This window comes from Papaver somniferum, chromosome 2, assembly GCF_003573695.1.
Source record: "Papaver somniferum cultivar HN1 chromosome 2, ASM357369v1, whole genome shotgun sequence".
NCBI lineage: Eukaryota > Viridiplantae > Streptophyta > Magnoliopsida > Ranunculales > Papaveraceae > Papaver > Papaver somniferum.
In genome coordinates, this window is record NC_039359.1 from 72,316,142 (window position 1) to 72,332,893 (window position 16,752).

General features: G+C 38.5%; 3 protein-coding genes across 6 annotated transcripts; 1 reads left to right on the forward strand and 2 right to left on the reverse strand.

Moving 5' to 3' along the window:
• Window positions 1–543: 543 nt before the first annotated feature.
• Window positions 544–1,879, forward strand: LOC113348016 (glucan endo-1,3-beta-glucosidase 1-like). The gene is made up of 3 exons (XM_026591707.1): window positions 544–701; window positions 792–1,043; window positions 1,589–1,879. The coding sequence occupies exons 1-3, from the start codon at window positions 629–631 to the stop codon at window positions 1,621–1,623; spliced, it is 360 nt and encodes a 119-aa protein (XP_026447492.1). The 5' UTR covers window positions 544–628; the 3' UTR covers window positions 1,624–1,879.
• Window positions 1,040–8,645, reverse strand: LOC113348014 (ABC transporter C family member 3-like). Of its 4 annotated transcripts, XM_026591706.1 has the most exons (12): window positions 8,520–8,645; window positions 6,891–6,946; window positions 5,344–6,297; window positions 5,140–5,226; window positions 4,439–5,068; window positions 4,162–4,326; window positions 3,756–4,050; window positions 3,429–3,643; window positions 3,034–3,339; window positions 2,668–2,731; window positions 2,267–2,506; window positions 1,848–2,156 (listed from the first exon to the last, which is right to left on the reverse strand). In XM_026591706.1, the coding sequence occupies exons 2-12, from the start codon at window positions 6,909–6,911 to the stop codon at window positions 2,044–2,046; spliced, it is 3,090 nt and encodes a 1,029-aa protein (XP_026447491.1). In that variant the 5' UTR covers window positions 6,912–6,946; window positions 8,520–8,645; the 3' UTR covers window positions 1,848–2,043. The 4 variants fall into 4 exon arrangements, with proteins under 4 accessions (XP_026447490.1, XP_026447489.1, XP_026447491.1 ...); XM_026591705.1 differs by lacking the exon at window positions 8,520–8,645 and adding an exon at window positions 1,040–1,147 and having other exon boundaries at window positions 2,023–2,156; window positions 5,344–6,975; XM_026591704.1 differs by lacking the exon at window positions 8,520–8,645 and adding an exon at window positions 1,708–1,838 and having other exon boundaries at window positions 2,023–2,156; window positions 5,344–6,975.
• LOC113348013 (ABC transporter C family member 3-like) lies at window positions 8,324–14,829 on the reverse strand. The gene is made up of 10 exons (XM_026591702.1): window positions 12,140–14,829; window positions 11,944–12,030; window positions 11,211–11,840; window positions 10,980–11,144; window positions 10,516–10,810; window positions 10,200–10,414; window positions 9,780–10,085; window positions 9,304–9,367; window positions 8,877–9,116; window positions 8,324–8,769 (listed from the first exon to the last, which is right to left on the reverse strand). Exons 1-10 carry the CDS (start codon window positions 14,510–14,512, stop codon window positions 8,657–8,659), a joined length of 4,488 nt encoding a protein of 1,495 aa, XP_026447487.1. The 5' UTR covers window positions 14,513–14,829; the 3' UTR covers window positions 8,324–8,656.
• Window positions 14,830–16,752: the final 1,923 nt, after the last annotated feature.

Consider the following 16,752-nt stretch of genomic DNA (forward strand, 5'->3'; position numbering starts at 1 on the left):
TAAAATTAAAAATTAATTAAGGAACAATCTAGTCATTTATGCTTACTAGAACATCCCTTATCCTTAGACGGTATCTGATCTAATAACTTAATGGTCCCAAAAAAAAAAAAAAAAAACCATGGCCCCAAAAAATCATTATTGATATAGTCCTGCTCTAACTGAATCCATTTTATGCCCATGCGCTCATGTAAGCCCAAAGATGTCCCGAGGTGAATTTCACATACGCTAGGGCAAAGCAAAGGAATCAAAACGGGACATTGTAAACCGACAAATCAGATGTGAGAATCAGTTATGGGGAAGTTGACATCCCAGTAGTTTGCTACTGGGGTTATCATGTGTCGTCACTACTACAGGGGCCTAGGCTACCTCATCCCTACCAAATCTTAAAACCAACCAGACATGTGACAATGAATAACTTTGATTACGCTGTACTCCCGGCTAGTCCAAAGGGACCAAACATTTTAAAGAAAAGAATATCTTTGGCAAAGTAGCTAAAAGCACAGACTTCTTTAATGTTGTATTCCTTACTTGAGATTTACTTCTAAGCAAGTGCTTGTGTTATGGATAACATACATTATGATAGATATAGACCACTCTGTTAGTCATATCTCAAAAAACAAGAGAAAAAATGCCATCATTTACAATATCAAGAATTCTGTTTGTTCTTCTCTTTACTATGATGATAATTCTGCAAAACTCAAGTAATAAACCTGTCATACATTTTGGTTCTGCCATAGGCCTTTGGTCATTGCTGAATTTGATGATTTTTTTCTTTTTCTTTTTATGTGTAGATGGGCAAATGGAGGAATGGTGCATAGCTGATGAACAGACACCACATGATGTACTTCAAATGGCATTAGATTGGGCTTGTGGAAGAGGAGGTGCTGATTGTAGTAAGATACAAAGGAACAAATCTTGCTACAATCCTAATACTCTGCTCGACCATGCTTCTTATGCTTTCAATAGTTACTATCAAAAATTCAAGAAACAAGGTGCTACTTGTTACTTTCGTTCTGCTGCCATGATCTCTAATCTTGATCCCAGTAAGTTCTTCTTCGCGTTACTCATAAATTTTCTTTAATAATACCCATATTAGGATTTAATCTTGAATTGATTGTTCAAACTGCATAAGAATAAAAAGCAAATCCTTGCCATAGTCGAGTATCTATCAGCATTGGCTGGGCTTTGTAATTGGAAAGTTTAGAATAGAAACAAAATTTTGTGCTACTATGTCAGGTTCGGGCATGGATCTTGTCAGAGGAACCACATTCAGGTGGTAGTGAGTGTTCCGATAATCAAACGAACTAGACCTACTCAAAGAGTACAAATTAAGTGGTAGATCTCATGTGAGCTTGAGTAGAAAGTATGGAATTATATAACATGGGTGACGAATCAACACAGGAAAATTCCATGTGCTAGACAAATGTAAGTGACACATGAATAGGAATGATGGACGCCAATGACTGTATTTTTGTAAGGAAATTGAATGCATTTACTTTTAAGGTTTTACTAGGAAATTGTAACCAAGTTCATCGTTTGAAAGTAGCATGTACAATTTTACTTAAAATGCTATCTTTTCTTGTTGCAGGTCACAACTCATGCAAGTTTGAGTATATTCCCTGATCAGTTGAACAAAGGAAGCCAATCACAATGCTACTTTTACCTCTTGTATTAGGTTATGATTTCATCTCCAGAAATTTCAGTGTTTTCTTCCATCCAATGAGTTATTTTGTTGTTTGGTTTCTTGGGTATTTTTCCAGAAAGTCTCAAGATCTCTTGTTAAAGATCTCAGTGCTTCGGTGTTCAGGTTTGAGACGCAGTAGTAGTTTCATAGATTCCTTCATTTCATACACAGAATGAAATAAATCATTTTTACGCACTATCTTTCTACTACATCACTAGATTTTGTATTCATAAAAGTAATAATGAGGGGTCTGTCAAGCAAAAAACTGGGATCACCATCCTCTCTGACAATCATGAATATGAAACTAAATTTGTGGGCTAATAATAATAAGAGGTTACCATTTAAAATCGAAAGCTCGATCATGTCAGAAAACTTGAACCTGATCTCGAGCTATACTCTGCCACGAGCTTTGAAAATGAAGATTTCTTGTTTTCTAGTAATTTAGTTGGAGAGTCGTATTCCACAGCAAGCCCTGCCACAAATAGGAATGTTTTTCATCAAAATGAGTCTTGACTAAAAAAGTTCCAGACAACAATCACTAGATAAGCTGTTTTTTTAAACACGCTTAAAAGTTGTACTTACCATGATCTAGCAGTAGGACCATGTCACTATCAAGTACAGAAGTTATTCTATGCGCGATAGTGATAACAGTACAGTCCCAAAACTGCAGTCTGAGTGTTTGCTGGATAAGATTATCAGTAGCAGTGTCGACAGATGCGGTAGCTTCATCAAGCACCAAGATTTTACTCTTCTTCAAAAGTACTCTCGCTAGACAAACTAGTTGCCTCTGGCCCATACTCCAGTTCTCACCATTTTCAATAACTGCAACCACCCAAATGTACATCATACTGAGAGTAGCGGAGATTTTAAGTAATGGAAAATCCAAATGCACAGATAGATTGATACTAAAACATCAAATGATTAAAGAAGTTGCAACTTAACAACTAGTTTGAATTTCAAATTTAAATTCGCAAATGGAATACCTGAAGCATCAAGCTTTCCTTCTTTCTTCCGTACTTCTTCTCCCAGTTGGCATTTATCTAGAGCCTATAACAACAAACTTCTGTCATTCAGCATGAAATGTGCAGTAAACACATTCTTTGTGGTAGTAAGTTTGTTGAGGCCACACGTAGTGTATAATGCAGGCGCTCTCAAAATGTTTCCAAGGAAGACTCCGAAACAACTAAAACAGATACCTTAACCACTGGTGAGCAACAACGGTACTACTTTTTTTCTTACATGGATGTGGGCAGCCAGCCAAATGATAATTCTTTTCTCTTCTGTTTCAATATTATATTTGAAAGTCTTGTTTCCTAATTTGGTATTCAATCTAATAGAAATGCACGTACCTGCCAAATCTGTTCATCGGTGTATTCCTCCAGCGGATCTAGGTTGCTTCGCACAGTACCCTCAAACATGGTTGGATCTTGGGGAATTATACTTAATCTTGATCTCAAGTCGTGCAGTCCAATGGTGGAGATGTTAACACCATCTATGAGAATCTGACCAGCAGATGGATCGACAATGCGGAACAGTGTCTGAATGAGAGTTGATTTACCACTACCTGTTCTCCCGACTATACCTGTCTTCTTTCCACCATGAAATGTACATGTAAGACCCCTCAATACAAGAGGCATGTGTGGAGCATAACGAACCTACATCAAATAGTTAACCTTGTCATTTAACCAGTGTCATTATACAACAGGCAAAGAAATTCAAATTTTGTTCACACTAGATTTATTACCTGCAGATCACGAATATCAACTTCTCCATGAGATGGCCAATCCTGCAATGGCCTACTTGCTTCAATAGCAAGGGGAGGCTCACTAGGAATGGATGAGTATTGAAGTATTCTCTCAACTGATATGATTCTATTCTCGACATTGCAAAGATTCAAAATAACCCATGTTTGTAACATGTTCAGATTAAGTCCATATGTCACCGTTAAACCTGCAACACCTATAAAATAAAAGAGAGGATAAAATAATGTGATCCATTTTCTTCCAGCACCATACGAGACGAGGCAAATCGATATGAAATCTTTTTATGGATTCATATGAGAACTACCTACCAGGATCAATTACACCCTGTGGCATGGAGATCAAGAAAATCGATGACAAGGCAAATATAATGGATGACAACAGGTCCAAGCGAAAGCATAGCCACTCCATTGCAACTGCGCTGTAAAATTTAGGTCGGGAACAAGCATCCGTCAACTTCAGGTTTGTGTCCATAAATCTTGGTTCCTGACTAAAACTTCTTATTGTTGTTGATCCCGATATAGTTTCAGCGAAATGTTGAATAACTGGAGCTTTGCAGATTCCAACTAAACGAGCTAGATCTCGAGCGGTGGATATGTAATATCGCTGGCAGATAAGATTGTAACTCATAAGTATATGCTTGTGCAGGAGAAGATAAAACATGCGGCATTTAAAATACTTTATTTTCAAAAAAAAAAACATGGAAAGCTGGCTTACCTGGTACCAAATGCATATAGCAATTACGGGGATAAACACGATGAAGAGCTGCCATGCAACTTGTGACATTACTGCAATTATCCCTAGAAGTTGTATTGTTGAAGAGGCAAGGTATCCCATTTGAGTTGCAATTTTGGTATCCACTGTACTTTGATCTGTAGAAACCTGAAGAAAGCAGCACTGGTTACTTCGAGAATGCTATTAACTAAAACGTCATTACAATAACATGATTCTGGGTAGAATGAAAGAACAAAAATGACCATCCATGTTTTCTCACTCTATTTAGTATCCTTCCACTCGGTGTGGAATCAAAAAATGACATGGCAGCTCGAAAAATACAAAGATGCATTTTGTTGAAGAGCAGAGTTGCATTCTTGTATCCAGCAGTTGCAACAAGAGTGGTCCTCACAAGAACGCAAAGGGAGCTTCCTACAGCCAACAGAACGTATACTAGGATGAGAGTGGAGCCTTTAACCGGAGATTCTACATCCTTTGATATCGGGGTTGCCCAAGCCATCCAGTAATTGCTCCCAATTTGAAGGGTCTGGAAAGTTACCTGCACTAGCAGTATCAGTGGTACAAGTGCACCTCCATATGCAGTGGTTATATATTTCCAATACACCCAAAAACCAACTTGGCCTTTCTCTGTCTCTTCTTTTTGAACCAGCTGGCCTTGTGGCACTACTGTTTCATCAGCTTTAAATTCCTGTTCTTCTCTTTTATCTTCTTTTTTATGCGCCACTTGCTGAAAATTCTCTCCGGCACCAGTTATTTTAACTCCTGCCTCAAAAGAATCAAGGGCCGACATTGCTATTTCATGTGCACCAACCAGTTCCATAAAATCTGTTCCTGAATTGAGAATATCCTCATATTTCCCTGCTTGAGTAATCTTCCCATCTTTCAAAACCTGACATAGAAAATATTCGGTAAGGAACTCAACAAATCGAAACTGAGAGAGAAAAAGAGACAAGAATGTACCAAAATAAGATCGGCAGAAGGTAAGAATTCCACTTGATGTGTAACATAAATCACAGTTTTGGAACTCAAAAGCCCAAGTAGACATTCCTGTTGTGCAGACATTTGTTAATACACCTACTTAACTTGGACGTGAAGAGTGCAAATAGAGATTTGTCAGAGAAACAAATGCACCCAATAACAAGAATTAGAAGCTAAATGAGTTACCTTAAAAATGTGTGATCCCGTGTGAGCATCGACTGCACTAAAAGGATCATCAAACAGATAAATATCAGCATCCTGGTATATAGCACGAGCAATTTGTATTCTTTGTTTTTGTCCACCACTCAAATTGATTCCCCTTTCCCCTATGACTGTCTGATCGCCAAAAGACAAAATCTCCAAGTCCTTATTCAGTGAACATGCTTCGAGGACCCTGCCATACATTTCCCTGTCCATTTCCTTACCAAACAAAATGTTATCCTCAATCTTTCCGCTCTGTATCCATGGGGACTGAGCAACAAAAGCCTTTGTTCCGCTAATCTTAACCGTACCAGATACCTTGGGTACCTCTCCTAAGATGCAGGAAAGAAAGCTCGACTTTCCTGAGCCAACAGTACCGCAGACAGCTACTCTCATGCCATGATTTACTTGAATATTTAGATCTCTCAATGTAGGAGTTGACAAAGAGAGATCCCACGAGAAATTCCCGTTTTCAATTTCAAGTGAAATACCAGAAGCACTTCTTGGAAGTTTCTCGACTATGTTGTCTTCAAGGTCACTGAGACAGAGGAATGAGGCAATTCTATCAAGTGAAACTTTAGCCTGAGCTACCATTGAAATTGTGTCAGGGAGTTTATAAATAGGCTCTTGTAGAATCCTGAACGTTGCAAGTGCTGATAGAATCTTCCCCGACTCCAGTGGAATTCCCATAAGCATGCACGCTCCGAAAGTGACCACGGACACAAACGTGGGCGCACCCCAAAAAACAAAGGTGGTCATGGCTGATGTATAGACATACTTCCTCAACCATCCTTCTTCGCTTTTCCTGAGATCAATAATCTTAGACAAAAACTTCATTTCCCAGCCTTGGAGCTTCAGAATTCTCATGTTCCTAAGTATCTCTGATGTTGCTTTCATCCTTTTATCTTTTGACGCCATCAATTTTTCTTGGAAATTCTCCTGCATTGCACCCAGAGGAACATTTGCCAGCATTACAATGACAGTGGCAACAAAAGCTGCAACTGAAGCAAGCCCAAGGTTTTTGTACAAGATAATCAAGGCTAAACCGACTTGGATTGGAACCATCCATAGATCATGCATAGACCTGCTAAAATCCCCTATCCTCTCAGCATCCACAGTCATGAAATTAATGATCTCACCGCTTGAGTGACACTGTCTCGACTGGCTTGAAAGAGTCAGACCCTTCGAATAGATGGCCCCAACCAGTGCAGCTTTGACTCTTACACCAGCCTGTTGCTGCATGAAAAACCAGTGCCTTTGTGCAAGGCACTCAACGAGCTTTGCAAGGAAAAATACAGACACCAAAACATAACCCTCGTGATTATATTCTTGATGGCCATTGAGACATTGGACAAAGGTATCAATAAGGTAAGGCCCAACATAGGTAGCAACTGTGTAAATCATTGCTAGTAAAGCTGTCACTGCAACTTCTCGCCAAACCGAGTAGATTATTGCCTTAACTAGTTTGAACGTATTTACTTCACTACCGGCACAATAAGATTCAAGCTTATTTCTAAAAATTGGGTAGATACCATTAGCACTATCAGCAACATCTAATCCAGGAACATCCTCGATGTCTAGCGTTTTCCTGTTACCAACACCAAGCAAAGGTCCCATCCAAGAAAAAGTAAGGAGACTGAAAAAACTTGCAGTAGAAAAGGGAGTTGCATTTTCACCACCATTATTATTCTTACTTGACTCATTAAACCTACTAGTATTGCTATCTATATCACCACCATTAACACCATCGCCATTCAAAAGAGGCTCATGAAGGGTATTTTCTGCATTCTTCTTGACAGAAACACCAGCATAGAAGATGAATAATCCCACCACAGAAGATACAACATCCAAAACCCAAAATTGTGCAGGCAAAATTTGATCATTTCGATACATGACAAGGTCTATAACTAGATAATAACAACACATAAAAGAACTAAAACCCCACCAAACCCTCAACCAGACTGGAAATTTCAGCTCACTTGACAATTGAGCGTGTAAATAAGCAAAAATTGAAATCCAAGCAAGAACTCTAAGTACTAAATCAAATTGAACCAAAATCCTTTCATCAGACCAACCAATTGTGCACCACATAAACTGACTAAATCCAAATATGATAAGATTAAGTAGTGATAAGCCTAAGCAAGATAACAAAAGGGTTGGCTTATAATACAAAAGAAATCCGGTTTTCTCTTTGAAGCTGCTTTGTATAGGAGGAGGACTAGGATTAACAGCTTTGAGTCTCTTCAGTATCCAATAGATAAACATAGCTAGAAACAGAGAGAGGTGTAAACAAGCTGAAAATTCATGTAAAAACATGGGTTTACTGAATAGCATTAGAGAATTAGTGTATGATGAGAAGATCACCATGATCATATCCATTTTTCAGTGATTCCTTACTGTTATTTTTTTAGTGATATGGGTACTTACAGTTAAACCAGGACAGAATAGAAAAGTATATCTTGAATGTTGTCCCCATAAATAATGGAATCAAGCTTATAGAAAAATAATAATTGAATATTTTATTCCCTTAAGACTAGACTTGGTTTGGTGTCATTGGGTATACCGTGGTGTGCAAGTACTTTTGACTCTAAAGTCATGGGGGAAGAACACAAGAAAATACCAGACAAAAAAGGTGACATCTCATATCTAAAGGTTCTATGTTTTCAATAATAATAAAAAAAAAAGGGAATCTGGCAATTGTCCCTTGGTTGGCTTTTACCCGATGGGATTTGTTTTTGCCCCCACCTTCGATTCTGGCTCCGCCAGTCTCGATAACAATATAACACAATAGAACTTTGTTTCAGTGAGAAATCTGTAATTGATGAGTATAATTGACTTTGTGGGTTAATTCATCGGGCTACTTGGTTTGCCAAACTAAGCGGCAGATAGTGCACTCGGATTGCTAGTGCAGGTACCTAACTTGGTAAACTAACAATTGTAACTAAAATGCTAGAACAACCAAAACTGTTGTAAAATTTAATTGCATTTATTGAATAGAACCAAAATTGGACGGTACAATAGTAAGTGCTTCCAACTATTCCTTTGCTCATTTGTTTTTATTTAGGAACTAAAACGCCAGAAATTTCTATATAATAAGCTCAAAACTATGTAACTAATAGACTGCGTTGTGTGAAATAATAGTGGTTTAAATATTAAATTACCTTAACAAGATACCTGCAAGGCATCACAAAGAGCTTACACTGCATAGTGAAACTCACTGTATCGTCATCATCATTCTTGTTATCTTCATATCTTCGATTCCTTAGTAAGTGGTTACCATTTAAAATCCAAGTTTCCATCATGTCTCGAAACTAGTACTTGATCTTGAGCTGTACTCTGCCACGAGCTTTGAAAATGAAGATTTCTTATTTTCTAGTAATTTAGTCGGAGAGTCGTATTCCACAGCAAGCCCTGCCACACGTGTGAATTTTTCTTATCAAGATGAGTGTGACTACAAAAGTTCCAGACAACAATCACTAGATAAGCTGTCTTTTGAAAACACTTAAAGTTGTACTTACCATGATCTAGCAGTAGGACCATGTCACTATCAAGTACAGAAGTTATTCTATGCGCGATAGTGACAACGGTACAGTCCCAAAACTGCAGTCTGAGTGTTTGCTGGATAAGATTATCAGTAGCAGTGTCGACAGATGCGGTAGCTTCATCAAGCACCAAGACTTTACTCTTCTTAAGAAGTACCCTTCCGAGACAAACTAGCTGCCTCTGGCCCATACTCCAATTCTCTCCATTTTCAATAACTGCAACCAACCCCAATGTACATCAGCAGGTGTTTATAGTATATTGAGAGGAGTTGAAGACTTGAAGTAACAAAACAAAATAGCACGAATATATATAAATCAGATTGATAGCGAAACATCAATTGATTAAAGGTCTTGTAAGTTGCAACTTAACAACTAATTTGAATTTCTAATAACAATGAAATACCTGAAGCATCAAGCTTTCCTTCCTTCTTCCGTACTTCTTCTCCGAGTTGGCATTTATCTAGAGCCTACACAACAACAAACTTCTGTCATTCAGCATTTAATATGCACTTATTTAACATATATTAGATAGCTTATAATGATAGTTCAAGACGACTAGGTACAACACTGGACCTCTAGAGAAATTATCCACATGTACTTTGTGGCAATCAGTTTGTTGAGGCCACACCTACTATAAGATGCGGATGCTCTAAATATATTCCTAGGGCAGACCAAGAAGCGCACATCCACGTACAACTAAAATGACCTAACTTCACCACTGGTGAGAATGCTGCATCAACAAGAGTACAACTCTTTTTTCTTACATGGATGTGGACAGCCGGCCAAAGCAAAAAAAAGAAACTTATCTGTTATAACTCGAAATATTCTTGAAAGTCTCCTTTCCTAATTTGGATAATATATCTGTGCAAATGAACGTACCTCCCAAATATGTTCATCGGTATACTCCTCAAGTGGATCTAGGTTGCTTCGCACGGTACCCTCAAACATGGTTGGATCTTGTGGAATTATACTTAATCTTGATCTCAAGTCGTGCAGCCCAATGGTGGAGATATCGATACCATCTATGAGAATCTGACCAGCAGATGGATCAACAATGCGGAACAGTGTCTGAATGAGAGTTGATTTACCACTACCTGTTCTCCCAACTATACCAGTCTTCTTTCCTCCCTGAAATACACATGTAAGACCCCTCAATACAAGAGGCATGTGTGGGGCATACCGAACCTACATCAAATAGTTAAACTCATCAATCACCCAGTATCATGTGTTTGTTAGTACAACTGGCAAAGAAATTCAAGAAAAAAAAATCAAAAAAAGAAGAAGAAGCAGAGTTATTACTTGTAGGTCACGAATATCAACTTCTCCATGAGGTGGCCAATTGTGCAATGGGTTACTTGCTTCAATAGCAAGGGGAGGTTCACTGGGGATGGATGAGTATTGCAGTATTCTCTCTACAGATATGATTTTATTCTCGAGATTGCAAAGATTCCAAATAACCCGTGCTTGTAACATGTTCAGATTAAGTCCATATGTCACTGCTAAACCCGCAACACCTTTAAAATAGCAGAGAAATAGAAGAATGTGATGCTCTTCCAGTAGTACGCCAAGCAACTTGAAAAGAAATCTTTTATAGATTCATATAGGAACTACCTACCTGGCTCTATTACTCCCTGTGGTATGGAAATCAAGAAAACCAATGAGAAAGCAAATGTAATGGATGACAACATGTCCAAGCGAAAGCATAGCCACTCCATTGCAGCAGCATTATAAAATTTGGGTCGGGAATAAGCATCTGTCAACTTCAGGTTTGTGTCCATAAATCTTGATTCCTGACTAAAACTTCTTATGGTTGTTGATCCTGATATAGTTTCCGCAAAATGTTGAATGACTGGAGCTTTGCAGACCCCAACTAGACGAGCTAGTTCTCGTGCCCCGGATATGTAATATTGCTGGCAGAAATTTTTTAACTTGTAAGTATATGCTTGTGCAGGAGAAGATTAAAAACATGCAGTGTTATTAGATATTTGATGCAGACGTAGGTCATAAAAGACTAATATGACTTCGACTCGTCTTATGTGAGAATATCTTATATTCGAAAAACATGGAAAGTTGGCTTACCTGGTACCAAATGCATACTGCAATTACGGGAATAAAAACAATGAAGACCTGCCATGCAACTTGTGACATTACTGCAATTATCCCTACAAGTTGTATTATTGAAAAGGCAAGTCCTCCAATTTGATATGGAATGTTCATATCCACTGCACTTTGATCTGTAGAAGCCTGAAGAAAGCAGCATTGGTTACTTTCCGAAAAAATAAGCAAAAGTAACTGTTTATGTTTACTTACTCTGTTTAATATCCTTCCACTTGGGGTGGAATCGAAAAATGACATGGCTGCTCGAAAAATACAAAGATGCATTTTGTTGAAGAGCAGAGTTGCGGTCTTGTACCCAGCAGTTACAAGAAGAGTGGCCCTCACAAGAATGCAAAGGGAGCTTCCTACAGCCAACACAACGTATACAAGGATGAGAGTGGAGCCTTTAACTGGAGGTTCCACATCCTTTGAAATTGGGGTCGCCCAGGCCATCCAGTAATTGCTCCCAATTTGAAGGAACTGGAAAATAACCTGCGCTAGCAGTATAAATGGTACAAGTGCTCCTCCATATGCAGTGGTAATATATTTCCAATAAACCCAAAAACCAACTTTCCCTTTCTCTCTTTCTTCTTCTTCAACCAGCTGGCCATGTGGCACTACTGTTGCATCAGTTTTACTGTCTTGTTCTTCTCTTTTATCTTCTTTTTTATGCACATCCTGCTGCAAATTTTCCCCAGCATCACTTATCATGTTTCCTGGCTCAAAAGAATCAAGAGCAGACATGGCTTTTTCATGCGCACCAACCAGTTCCATAAAATCTGTTCCTGAATTAAGAATATCCTCATATTTCCCTGCTTGAGCAATCCTCCCATCTTTCAAAACCTGATGTCGAAAATATTCAGTTGGGAAACAACCAAACTAAACTGACTATATACACATGAGAGAGAGAGAGAGAGAGAGAGAGAGAGAGAGAGAGAGTATATACCAAAATAAGATCAGCAGATGGTAAGAATTCAACTTGATGTGTCACATAAATCACGGTTTTGGAACTCAAAAGCCCCAGTAGACATTCCTGTTGTGCAGACATTTCTTAGTAATATTCAACACACATACTTAACTCGGACATGAAATTGGACGTGAAGCGTGCATTTGCTAAGAGTAACGAATGCACAATGACTTACCTTAAAAATATGTGATCCCGTGTGAGCATCGACTGCACTAAAAGGATCATCAAACAAATAAATATCAGCATCCTGGTATAAAGCACGAGCAATTTGTATTCTTTGTTTTTGGCCACCACTCAAATTGATTCCCCTCTCCCCTATAACAGTCTGATCCCCAAAAGACAAAATCTCCAAGTCCTTTTTCAGGGAACATGCTTCGAGGACCCTGTCATACATTTCCCTATCCATCTCCTTACCAAACAATATGTTCTCCTCAATCTTTCCGCTCTGTATCCATGGGGACTGAGCAACAAAAGCTTTTGTTCCACTAACCTTAACTGTACCAGATACCTTTGGTACCTCTCCTAAGATGCAGGAAAGCAAGCTCGACTTTCCGGAGCCGACAGTACCACAAACAGCTACTCTCATACCATGATTTACTTGAATATTCAAATCTTTCAATGTAGGAGTTGATAAAGAGAGATCCCACGAGAAATTCCCATTTTGTATCGCTAGTGCAATACCAGAAGCACTTCTTGGAAGTTTCTCAACTATATCGTCTTCAAGGTCACCAAGACGGAGGAATGAGGCAATTCTATCAAGTGAAACTTTAGTCTGAGCTACCATTGATATTGTGTCTGGGAGATTATATATAGGCTCTTGTAGAATCCTGAATGTTGCAAGAGCTGATAAAATCTTTCCCGACTCAAGTGGAATTCCCATAAGCATGCACGCTCCGAAAGTGACCACGGACACAAACGTGGGCGCACCCCAAAAGACAAAGGTGGTCATGGCTGATGTATAGACATACTTCCTCAACCATCCTTCTTCGCTTTTCCTGAGATCAATAATCTTAGACAAAAACTTCATTTCCCAGCCTTGGAGCTTCAGAATTCTCATGTTCCTGAGAATCTCTGATGTTGCCTTCATCCTTTTATCTTTTGCCGCCATCAGTTTTTCTTGGAAATTCTCCTGCATTGAACCCAAAGGAACATTTGCCAGCATCACAATGACAGTGGCCACAAAAGCTGTAACTGAAGCAAGCCCAAGGTTCTTATACAAGATAATCAAGGCTAAACCGACTTGGATAGGGACCATCCATAAGTCATGCATATACCAACTGAAATCCCCAATCCTCTCAGCATCCACAGTCATGAAATTAATGATCTCCCCGCTTGTGTGACCCTGTCTCGACTGGCTTGAAAGGGTCAGACCCTTCCGATAGATAGTCGCAACTAGGGCAGCTTTAACTCTTACACCAGCCTGTTGCATCATAAAAAACCAATGCCTCTGTGCAAGGCACTCAACGAGCTTCGCGACGAAGAATACAGATACCAAAACATAACCCTCGTGATTGAATTCTTTATTGCCATTGAGATATTGGACAAAGGTATCAATGAGGTAAGGCCCAACATAGGAAGCAAATGTGTAGATGATAGCTAGTAAAGCTGTCACTGCAACTTCTCTCCAAACCGAGTAGACTAATGCCTTGACTAGTTTGAACGTTTTTACTTCACTTCCGTCACAATAAGATTCGAGCTTATTTCTAAAAATTGGGTAGACACCATTAACACTATCCCGAATATCTAACCCAGGAACATCCTCGATGTCTAACGTCTTCCTATAACCAACACCAAGCAAAGGTCCCATCCAAGAGAAAGTAAGGAGACTGAAAAAACTTGCAGTAGAAAAAGGAGATGCATTTTCACCATTACTATTCTCATTAACCCTACTAGTATTGGCATTCTTACCACCACCATTAACACCATTACCATTCAAAAGAGGCTCATGAAGGGCATCTTCTGCATCCTTCTTGACAAAAACCCCAGCATAAAAGATAACCAAACCCACCACAGCAGATGTAACATCCAAAACCCAAAATTGTGCAGGCAAAATTCGATCTTTTCGATACACAACAAGGTCTATACCTAGAAAATAACATGACATTAAAGAGCTTAAACCCCACCAAACCCTCAACAAGACTGGAAATTTCAACTCCCTCTTGAATTGAACATGCAAATAACCAAAAATTGAAACCCAACCAAGAACTCTAAGAACTAAATCAAATTGAACCAAAACCCTTTCATCAGACCAACCTTGTTTATACCATATGAACTGATTGAATCCACAAATTATAACATTAAGAAATGATAAACCTAAGCAAGATAACAAAAGGGTTGGTTTATAATACAAAAAAAACCTGGAATTTTTCTCTCTGGAGCTCCTCTGCATTGGAGAACTAGCAGCAGGAGCTTTGAATCGCTTGAATACCCAATTGATAACCAAAGCTAGAAACAGTGTGAAGTGTAAACAAGCAGAAAACCCATGTAAAAACATGGGTTTAATGAAAATCATTAGAGAATTAGTGTATGATGATGAGAAGAACATCATGATTTCCAATTTTAATTTTTCTCCTGGAATGGGTTATTTTTAGTTAAACCCAGGTGAGAATAGAAATGAACATCCTGAATATTACCCCATGAAAGAATCAAATTTATAAGGAATTTATGATTCCTTTGAAAATTAGAACCTTGGTGTGCAAGTACCTTTGACTCTCAAGTCGTCATGGAAGAAGATCACAAGAAGATACCAGACAAAAAGAGGTGGCATCTCGATGTGAAGGTGTTCTGTTTTTGTAGGACTCAAGAAATGTTTTACAGATTAAAAAAGCCTCCTTTCTTATTGGGGAGTGGGGATGCCTTTCCGAGAAAAGGAAAAACAAGCAAGGATTCGTTGTTATTTTGTGGTTCTTGTTTAACTAAATTTTTACCAGAGTGTTTAGATAGGTCTCTAAAATTTTTAAAATATAGGCAAGATTGTTTTTCAATTGAAAAGGACATGGGCAAAATTTTCGAGACGTATTGAATTTCGAGGCATATTGAACAGAGTCAAGATCGGCACACAGTAGTATTTTGTTAATGATAAATCTATCCTTATTTATCTTTTATTTTTATTTTTCAATTTTTTTTTTCTTATTATTATAAAATTTTATTCTTATTTCCATTTATATTGAGGAAAAAAAACTACATATCATCAGGATCCGGTCCTTTCAAGAAACTGGTTGGAAGTCTCCCAACAAGCTGAGCTCCAACCCGTTTTTGAATAACTACGGTAATCCTATTGGATAAAAAGTATTACATTAACTAGTTGGAAGCCTAACAAGTTAAGCTCCAATAACAAACTACTACATTAATTGAACAGATTGTTGTGCTAGCCTCCAGCGAGCCTCATGGGTAACCTAGTGATTGACACAATTTTGTGTCTGAATTGTCCTCAGTGTCTGTATTGTTAGTGCTTGATTTTATACTTATTATGGTGTTTTTATGTTTGTTTAGGTGTTTTTGGAGAAGTACATTTGTGTGGAAAAAGTTGCCCGAAAAGTGCTTTTCGGACACCCGGAGAAAAATTACTAACGGCACCCTCACTTTGGATAAGGGGCACCTTAGTTGGGCACCTGCTATTTGCACCCCCGGTTTGGTTAGGGGGGTCACCTTCTTCACCTTTGAATTTGGAAATTGGCGGGAAAACTTGGTGTTTTAATGGCAGAATTAGGGTTCGAGTTTTGGTGCTCTTCCGAGGAGACTCAATGGCTGAAACTGATGGCAAGCATCTGTTAGAGCATAACAGGGATAGTAAGAGTGATTTTGTCGATTGAATTTCGATAGAACTCGAGTTAGAAGGAAACAGAGGTGTGAACTTTTCACGGGTATTTCAAGAAAGATTTTGCTGGAGCTTTGGCCGGATTCAATGAGTTCTTTGGATTGGATATACCCTGTTTCGACTAAACAGGGTCGGTAATCACTCCAGATTCGATAAAACAAGATTGATACATGACTCATAATCGAAAAAAGAGGAGTCTGTCGGACACAACAAAGCACGAGCATATCCTGAGTATAACTGAGGTTGGTGAGTATTTGGAGAGGATTCGACTCAATTTTCCATGTACTGGCAGCAAGTTTGGAACGTGTAAACGCTGGTTGACAGCGTGAGAAGGCAAGAATGGAAAGAAAACAACCCGAGAATATTTTTTTCTTTACTGCGAGTATGGTGAAGATTTTAGGAGTGAATGAGACGTTATTCTTGTGCCCGCCAAGTATAAAAAGGCATGTGGGAGCATAGAGAAGGGTGGCGGAGAGTTTGGGGAGTAGTTAGAACGAACAGAGAGTCGAGAAATCAAAGTTACAGGAAAAGCCATTTTTGCTGCTGCATAGCTGAAGAACACGAAGAACAGACCAACCAAGACAGTCTTAGAAGCTACAGTCTCAGCGACTGTTGCGCGACAGTCTTATTTGCTATAGTAACAGCGACAGTCAACATATATCGTTCTCTATAATTTCAATCATTCTCACACTTTCATCATTTGTAAACCATCTTTGAGCATAAATGAAATCAACTTTTGAACGTGTTTCCAACATGATGAGAGGCTAAATTCTCGCGTAACCAAGGCAATGGATGAAGCTATTTACACATGAATAATGGGTAACTATTTCATTTTCTTTAATGTTTAATTATAATTCACTCAATCACTGCTTTTGCAGAGTTTTTAAATGTTTAGATAATTTTCTTAATTACTTATGATTCAATTTGATAGATTATACTTTGTTTAATTAATTGATAGTCTATGCTTAGGG

What these genes read in the sequence shown, in the direction of transcription:
- LOC113348016 (XM_026591707.1), top strand. Translation starts at nt 629, where the DNA reads ATGCCATCATTTACAATATCAAGAATTCTGTTTGTTCTTCTCTTTACT. An exon ending in GATAATTCTGCAAAACTCAA is followed by an intron (nt 702 to 791) that starts GTAATAAACCTG and finishes TTTTATGTGTAG; the next exon opens with ATGGGCAAATGGAGGAATGG. An exon ending in GATCTCTAATCTTGATCCCA is followed by an intron (nt 1,044 to 1,588) that starts GTAAGTTCTTCT and finishes TTCTTGTTGCAG; the next exon opens with GTCACAACTCATGCAAGTTT.
- LOC113348014 (XM_026591705.1), bottom strand. Translation starts at nt 6,975, where the DNA reads ATGGGACCTTTGCTTGGTGTTGGTAACAGGAAAACGCTAGACATCGAG. An exon ending in CTTCTGCCGATCTTATTTTG is followed by an intron (nt 5,069 to 5,139) that starts GTACATTCTTGT and finishes TTTCTATGTCAG; the next exon opens with GTTTTGAAAGATGGGAAGAT. An exon ending in ACAGGGTGTAATTGATCCTG is followed by an intron (nt 3,644 to 3,755) that starts GTAGGTAGTTCT and finishes TTTATTTTATAG; the next exon opens with GTGTTGCAGGTTTAACGGTG.
- LOC113348013 (XM_026591702.1), bottom strand. Translation starts at nt 14,512, where the DNA reads ATGATGTTCTTCTCATCATCATACACTAATTCTCTAATGATTTTCATT. An exon ending in ACAGGGAGTAATAGAGCCAG is followed by an intron (nt 10,415 to 10,515) that starts GTAGGTAGTTCC and finishes GCTATTTTAAAG; the next exon opens with GTGTTGCGGGTTTAGCAGTG. An exon ending in CCGATGAACATATTTGGGAG is followed by an intron (nt 9,368 to 9,779) that starts GTACGTTCATTT and finishes GTTGTTGTGTAG; the next exon opens with GCTCTAGATAAATGCCAACT.